Source organism: Fukomys damarensis, unplaced genomic scaffold, assembly GCF_012274545.1.
Source record: "Fukomys damarensis isolate Sample0158 unplaced genomic scaffold, DMR_v1.0_HiC HiC_scaffold_23, whole genome shotgun sequence".
In the NCBI taxonomy this organism is placed as follows: Eukaryota; Metazoa; Chordata; class Mammalia; order Rodentia; family Bathyergidae; genus Fukomys; species Fukomys damarensis.
The window spans coordinates 41,382,273-41,390,338 of NW_022900935.1; the positions used below are offsets into that span (position 1 = coordinate 41,382,273).

An 8,066-nucleotide genomic window follows, 5' to 3' on the forward strand; every position below is an offset into this window, starting at 1 on the left:
AGAGGGACCCAGTCTCGGGGCTGCAGCCATGAGGTGGGGCGGGCTGCCCGGCCACAGCACCGTATGCCCTGGCACGAAGTGCACTGCCAGGCCCGGGGTTGGCTGGGGGCCTGGGGACCCGGCCCTGCTGCAGGCATCCCAGCTGTCCCTTCAGCGCTGGGGCGGATTACGGGACCAGTCAAGCTAGGAAAAGCCCGGGAGCATGGGCCCTGGGTGCATGAGCCCCTTGTAGCCACTGAGGGGAAAAGAAATACAGGGAACCGCCCTCTCTCCAGTTCTCCTGCCCTCACCTCTCTTCTGTCCACTATTCCATGGATGCCTGGCTAAGACTTAAGGGGAAGGGACCACAGCATCCGGATCTGCACCCTGCTAGTGGGCCCAGACGCCCAGGCCTTGACACTGGCCATCTTGCCCACGTGTCGTGCCAGGGGCCAGGGGATGCTAACTTCTGTCTAGGGGATTACAGAGGTCAGGGCGGAGTCCTAGGGGAGGGAACAGCTGGTCCCAAGGAGCCTGGTGTGGCCTAAGACCCAGGAGTGTTTGCCAAGAGGCAGTTGAGACTCTTCTCCTCGGTCCTTGTCACAGCATCCTACCCTCTGGGTAACCTGCAGATGGCCTGTGGATTCAGCTGGCTCCCTGAGTATTTCCTGGGCTTCCGGGCACTGCTGAGACTCTGCTGTATGAAAAGCTTCCATCTCCAAGGCCTGAACATCCTCCTGTCCACCCTGGTGAGGTTGACCGGGTCACTCAGGGAGAGCCAGGCCTCTGCAGAGCTCCCTGCTCCGTTCCCCATTTGTTCTGCAAAACTGAAACCGGATTTCCTGAGCGGGAGCCCCCGGTCACCCTGCCCTTCTCTGTTACACACTGCAGGTCACCATCACGGCTTTGCCTGGCTCCAGCTTCGGCCGGGGATGCTGCCAAGGCCAGCACAGTGCTCCCAGGCAGCCACTGCCAAGGTGCAGATGCCTGCTGACCCAGAACCACCTCTGGGAATAGCTCCTGACGTTCGTCAGCCAGGGTAGCTGCCAAGCACCCTGTCACCACTGGGGCAGGGCCTGGGTAAGGTCAAGGTTTGCATGCCAAGGGTTCCAGAAGGCTGTCCAGGGCACGTCCTGCAGCCAGTAACAAGGGGAAGCCAGAGGTGAGACAGCAGAATGGGTACTGTGGGTGGGTAGGGTACCTGTAGAGTCAGGGCACAGAGTCCGCTTGGCCCAGACCTTAACCCCCAGGGCCACTGAGGTCTGGCATGGCTCTGTGAGGGCCACCTCTGCAGCCGCCCTGATGCTGCAGGTCCTATGTCCTGCGCAGAGCTCAGGCTGGGCTGAGACATGCCCAGGAGGCCAGGGAGGAAACAGCAGGTGTTGCTTGGGGTCCAGAGTGGGATGCTCGGCTTCTGGGGACCTGTTTAGCTATTCTGCTACCTGGGCAGGAGTGACAGCCGCAGCCCAGATCCCAGACTTCACTTCTGCCCAGGGAGGACCTGCAATCCAGGGTGGGCCCGGCCCACGGCCACACATGGGCGATCCAGTGACACATTCGTCAGCCTGTGGCATTCTAGGTGAACCGATCGCCATTCTTACCGTCCAATGACAGCCAGTCGTGCTGGGAGGAAGGGAGCGTGGGCAGAGCCCGAGCTTTGTACTCAAACACCACCGAGTTGGAGATGATCTGGTTGTTGAAGGCAACTTGTAGAGTCACAAGACCCGTGTCGTGGGCTGAAAGTGAAAGACAGAGAGGTCAGAGATCTCTGTCCTAGCTGTGCCCCTCGGTCCTCTGGGCCCCCGAAGCAACACTCCCCCAGAAGCCTCCTGTGGCCCCCAGGCCTAGGTGCCTGCGATGTTCCCAGGGGACCCCCTGTTGTAACTGCCAGCTTGCTTCTCCACTCTCTGTGAGGGCAGGGATGGCCCAGCCCCTGGGCCCATGAGGACGGGATGAATGAGTGATGCCTCGCCCCTCCCCGGGCTGGCCGACCAATCACGAGCCCATCTGTCGCAGGCAAGGGCAGGCATGCTGGCTTTGGGCAGTGCCGCACTGATTTCTGGAGCGGAGGGCCTGCCCACGACAGATTTCCAGGGAGGACTGACGAATGGGGATCTTGTTACCGTTCGGGCTCTTGGTTTCAGAGCATGAGGACTCTGGCCAAGTCAGCTGCTTCTCGGCCGGGTAAAGCTCTGCTCCCCTTTGAGGATGCCCGCAGACTCCACTTCCGACGGGAAAGCCACCTCACTGATGCTGGCTTCCATCCAGCCCAGGTTCCCATAGTAAGGCAGCACTCATGTTCCCCTCTGCTTCCTGCCCTGGCTGCTTCTGTCAGCTCCAGGCCATGAGTGGGACCCACAGGCGCTGTGGCAGGGGTCACGAGGGACCTCCTGCAGTGGGGCCCTGGCCTAGTCCAGAACTTCCCATGGATTTGACAGTGTCCCAGCAGATCTCCAAGCTCAAGGTCACCCATCTCCCATAGAGATCCGCCTGGCCAACCAACAAGGAGGAAGGCTGTTCGCAGGCCTCCCCATGCACCTGCTCAGCCTGTGCTACGCGGGTCCCAGGGGGGCTGAAGACTCTGGTGCCAGATGTCCCTGCTCAGGGCCCCTCCCAGGCATCTGCCCTGCACCTGCACTTTGCAGGAAGGCTGGGTGGCAGCAGCTTACAATCCAGCGACATCTGTTCTGCCTCCACTGCTGCCACTCTTGTCCAATCCATGTGTGTTTTGCCTCTTGCTGAAGGTAACACCAGCCCTGTAATCTGTCTACCCGCTGGGAAGGTTGGGGACCGTCTCACAGTACCTCTTCCGGAAAGCAGTGGGAATAGGTGGCCGGAAGGAGCCTTCTTGTCATCAAAGAGTAGCCTCGGTCCATCTACCTTTCGGTGACCTTCTAGGAACCCAGGATGGGTGTCCAGCCAGTGGAGTCCCGTTGTAGTTTGCCCTATCTTCTCTCGAGTCCTTTGCCTCCTTCCCTCACGTGTGCCTGTCCGTCCCGGCCCTGGGGCAGCCCTGGAGCCCTTGGCAGAGTCCATGCCTGTATCCCCTGCTGCTGCTGGTGTAGCAACTGCCTGTCCAGAGCCCTGTCCCCAGCGGGTCTGTGTGGCTTGGGCAGGTGAACTTGGGCGGCCTGTCTGCCCTCCCTGTACCCCATCTTGCATCATTCCCCGTCCCGAAGTTGGCCTAGCTGTGCTCCCCAGCCTCTGAGCCCTCTTTATGGCGAGGCGAGGCCCCAGCTTATTCCCTGCAGAGAAGACTGAGACCAGGTCCCCAAGCAGTCAGCAGCACCTCTCAGGACAGTGGCTGGACTGCACCAGCCCTGCTCCCTGGACTGGGTGCTCTTTGGGGGTCAGGGTCCCAGTTAGGGGCTGGGCCTTATTCTTTGCATCATTCCAGGCACCTAACAGTGCACGGGACAGAACCCATTTGGCAAATAAGGAAATGAATGCATGCATGAATAAACACACCTGGAGCAATGCCTCCATTTGGGCCTCTAGACAGAAATGTCCAAAGGGGACGCCCTCTGCAGGACCCACTCTGCTGTGAAACAGGCTGGAGTCCCAGCAGAGGGCGCCTGGCGTTCAGGCCCCCTGGAGCCTTGTGGCTTCTGGTCTGAGACACATTCCCTTAGAGGAACCCAGGCGACCTGGAAGAGGCAGCAGCTCGAGCAGAGAGGCTGCTCCCCAGCCCTGGGCCCCAGAAGTGCCTCAGGCCAGTACTGCCTGAGCCCTGGCTCTCTGCTCGCTCTGCCCTTGGACAGAAGAGTGAAGATATCATGGCTGGCCGGGGCCTTCAGAATCCAGCTCTCAAGTCAGGTGCCTCACAAGCTCTCTCCTCCGATGCTCTCATTAAAGACACAGAAACTGAGGCCCCAGATGGGCAACCTCCAGCTAAAGCCACACGGACCAGACAGCATTTGGCTGGCTGGGACACATGCAGAGGTGACCAGCTCCAGGCCCCGGGATTCTCCAGGTCTGACCTGGGACATCGTCCAGAAGGCAAGACCTTTATTTATTTATTTATTTATTAATTTCCTGGAGGGATCGGGTAACTGAGGACAGGCAAGGTCTGGGTCTTCAGCCAGGCCAGGAGCAGGGACAGGAAATGGCATCTATTTAGAGGCCCAAGCGAGTCCCTGTCCAGCAGCAAGTGGTAAGTGAACAGTTCAATAACATGCTGTCCTCTCTCGGGCATGCTGACAGACTGACCTGGCCTGGGCTGGCATGTAGGGTGGCTGCTGGGAAGACGGGGCTGGCTGGGCTGTGGGGAGCCAGCAGGTGACCTGTGTGGGGGAGGTTCAGCAAGGGGGAGGTCGCTGCTGGCTTCTGGCTGCCTTAGGACACAGACATGGACACCCAGCTAAGCAGATGATAAGCCTTAGGGTAATGGGGAGCAGGTCAGATCCGCGGGGGACAATACAGAGGGGTCCTGGGGCTTCCTTAGGGGGCCACTGAGGCCTCGACACTGGAATCAAATGGTGTTGGCCAACCGAGCCTTCTTCTGGGTGGGTGCTGGAATTCTCAGAGACCGTGGGCTTTATTCTTAGCCTGACATTTGCAGTCCCTACAGTTCCTGCCCTGGGCCATGACTCTGCACACCTCCATCAGGTCCCAGAGGGGCTTCCACTGGGCCAGTCCAGGGTGTGTCCACTGGCTCACTGGTTCTAGAAACTGTCCCCTCCTCACGCTTCCTTAAGATCCCAGCGGAGCACACCTGGTGCTCCTGGCTGGTACGGGGTCACCCCACAGCAGTTCAGGGGAAGGAGGGGTTTCTCACCTGGGCAGTAGCAGCGCAGCACCCCGGGCTGAATCAGGGACGCAGGCACTGAGATTTGGTCGAACAGGCAGCTGTAGTTATTGCTGGCTTCTTGCCACGGGCCCGTGATGAGGACCTTCACTCCTCCCTGGAGGGGACAGAGGGCGATAGAGATGGAGCAAAAGCCACCAAGAAGGGACATGGTTCAGGGAAGGTCCCGGTAGCCCTGTGCTCAGATTGAGGGAAGCTGAAACATGCAGATTTCCAGGCCATAGCCACACGGATTCAGAGGAGGTGCCTGGGAGTTTGAGAGTCACTTTGAGGACCACAACAAGAGGACAGGCAGGCAGCTGTCCAATTCTGACCCTAAGGAGCCCCTACAGCCTTCCTGGGGACACTCAACAGCCAACACCCTGACCCTGGCAATCCCAAGTTCCAGGCAGCAGGGAACAATTTTTTGACCTTTTCAGCCCAAGATGCACCCAAGGACTGGCCAGCCCAGGAAGGAAGCAGAGGGGACAGAGAAGACCTCCAATCATTCACTTGGGACATGGAGTGAACTCCCAAATTCAGAGAACAGGTCTGAGAATCCTAGTGTCACCCCAGGAGAATGTAGGGGACCCCCACCCCCACCCCTAGGGCCATGCTGGCATGTGGCAAGGGGAGGGTGGATGGGAAGGGAAACCACAAACAGGAAGATGGGGCGAAGGGCTCAGAGTTCAGAGGCGCAGAGACTGGTCCAAGCGGTGTCTGGGGGCGGGTGGGGGCTGAGCCCCGGGTCGTGCGCGCGCAGCGCAGGTAGACAGGGCCTCGCGGGCGCGCGCACAGCGCCCCTCCAGCCCGGCCCCCCGGATCCCAGCGCCCAGCTGGGAGCGCATCGAACCTCCTGCTGGGCCAGGAGCGCGAGGCCTCAGGTCCTAGCAGCGCAGCCCGGTGCAGGGCCGGCCCGTGCTGAGCAGCGCCGCCGCTCTCGGCCGAGCCTTGGGCACACGAGGCGCTCGCGGGGCCCCCTACTTACGGTCACTCGGGGCGGAGGGAGGTTCTCCCCCGGGATGCAGGGGCGGGGGCGCTGGCCTCTGGCTCTCCTGGCTAACCTTGGGTGGACCCACCCCAGAGGCTCGGCCACCCCACCCCCAAACAAGTAAACACCTTTCCCCGCAGGGGGGCGGAGAGCTGTGCTGGCCAGGGCGGAGAGCGCCACCTGGCGTCCAGGCTGCAGAAGGCCGAGAGGCGCTGCCGGAGGCCAGCCCCGCGGAACTCCCCTGCCCCCCTACTCTTGGGCAAGAGGGCCAGAGCCTAGCTTCTCCACTGCCGCCCTGGGCCAGCTGGACCCTCTTCAATGAATTAATTAGTTCTTGTTCGGCCTGTCCTCGGCTTTGCCTATCTTGCCCTGCCGGGAGCCCCACAGCTTGCACGCAGATCTTGCTCCCCACAATGTGCCCAAACCTACCCCTGGCCCAGCATTGGCCCCTTGGGCATCAGGAGCAGCTGCGGGTGTTTCCAGGGCTGAGGGGAACTTACTTCCTCAGACTGCAGGGCTCCCCCTGCTCTGGGGCCTCCTCGGAGCTGGCATGCTTTGCGGAGGCCCCTTTACTGGTAGGTGACCAAGGTCGGGGGCAGCTGGGAGAGCTCAGGCCTGGGGGGTCTCCGGGCAAGTGGTCCAACCCCTCTGGGTGGAAATAGATCTCTGCTTGGCTCCACGGGGGGATGTGGGGTTCTGTAGAGGTGGAAGGATGGGGAGCTGCACACTCATGCCCGGCTGGGACGCCCAGAAGCACCAGAAGGCCAGCTCGGGCATGATCTCCCGGGACCCTGTGGAGCGAAGAGCGTGGCTTCAAAAGGCCACCGTCAATTACCATGGGAGAAAAAAGGGAAAAAATATAATAACCCCAGTCTGCAGCTGCTAGCATGACGCTGGGACTGCTGTGGGGGAACCAAGGTTTGCAGAAATCACTGGTGAGCATCAGGACCTTTGCCATGGAAACCGCCACAGCAGGACGCCTCAGCATCCCTCGGTTCAGGGCATGGCTCCCATGGCAACCGCAGCGGGGCTGTGCTGCTTGGTTGTGATGCGTGCATCCCTGAGGGCTCTAATTGCAGCCTCCTGCGCTGGGTGCCACAGGAGCAGTGGTGGGAAGTGACACAGGAGCATGGGCACAGGGGGCAGCGGCAGCTGGCGTCAGGTCTCTGCACCTGGTAGCGCCGAGTTGAAGGCCCAGTTTCTGATGCAGCCAGGGCAGATGCCGGGGAAGTGGGGGGCATCTCTGGGTGTGTGTGCACACACAAGTGTGACCAGCTGTAGCTGGAGGTGAAGAGGTGGCAGAGCATAGGCAAAAACAGGAGAAGCCATGGGAGGGAGAGACGCAGGGCGGCCCAGCGTGGTGTCCCCGTTATGTGGATGCCTGGGGACCGCTGTGGCTTAGAGCTGTTGGGGACACAGAGCAGCCACTTAGCCTGAGCCTGGTTTGCAGACTAGGAAGTGAGGCCCCAGCTGCCTGCCCTGGGCAGGGCCCTCCCTGAGCTTGGACGCCTGGCTGGGGGGCTCCTGATGCACTGGCAGCCTTCTGCCTGCTGCAGAAGGGATGGATGCTGTGAGGGGACACACTTGTCAGGCAGAAGGCGCTGTCTCTCGGAGACCAGAGGACAGGTTGACCGGCATCAGTGTCCTTGGGAGGAGTGTGGTGAGGAGGAAGTGGCTGTCAGAGCCCCTGGGACCTTGAAGACCTAATCACATGGCTGCAGCAGGTCCCTGAGGACCATTTTCCAAATCAAACTGACTTACAGCTGCTTTTGAGTCTAGGTTGAAGGAACCCTCCAGTGTTTCTGGAAAACCAGGGTTGCATGTGGGTGAAAGCTGCTGCTTTTACCATGCCTGACTCGCCCTCTTGTGGCAAGATGAGGAACTGCCTCTCCAAGACCGGATGTGCAGCTGGTGTAAGACTGGAAGGAGCGAAGTCGTTCTCAGCCAGGAAGGAGCCAGGGGCCGGGAAGGAGGACCCTTGCAGGACGTGAGCCAGGGAGTCTCTGAGGGCCCCTGATCCTAGGACTTGTCGTACCCCTGGTCCATACCCTCACAGCTGTGTCACACAGATCAGAGGACAGGGCTGGCCTTCCCTCCCTCCTGAGCCCTTCACATTGTGTCCGTGAGCCTCGTGAGGGGCGAGCTACCACAAGCTAACATTATTGTTCCAGTTTTAGAGTGAGGAAAGGCAAGCTACTTGTCCACGGTCACAGACGAGATTTGAATCCAGACCACTTGGCCCCACCACCAGTCCTGACTGTAAGCATGTGGCGGCCTCTCTCCATTCTTTTTTTTTTTTTTTTTTTTTTT

The 8,066-nt window shown here is 60.4% G+C and overlaps 1 protein-coding gene across 15 annotated transcripts in view; it reads right to left on the bottom strand.

Annotated features, from left to right (window-relative positions):
- Positions 1-8,066, bottom strand: part of Camta1 (calmodulin binding transcription activator 1) — a 696,092-nt gene that overhangs the window by 62,379 nt on the left and 625,647 nt on the right. For 14 of the 15 annotated variants that reach the window (XM_033767633.1, XM_033767641.1, XM_033767640.1 and 11 more), the window contains 2 exons: positions 4,757-4,883; positions 1,581-1,715 (listed from right to left, as the gene is read on the bottom strand). In XM_033767633.1, coding sequence (XP_033623524.1) covers positions 1,581-1,715; positions 4,757-4,883 — 262 coding nt within the window. Of the gene's footprint in view, positions 1-1,580; positions 1,716-4,756; positions 4,884-5,753; positions 5,893-8,066 lie in introns of those variants that run through there. The other variant, XM_033767644.1, reaches the window with a different exon arrangement.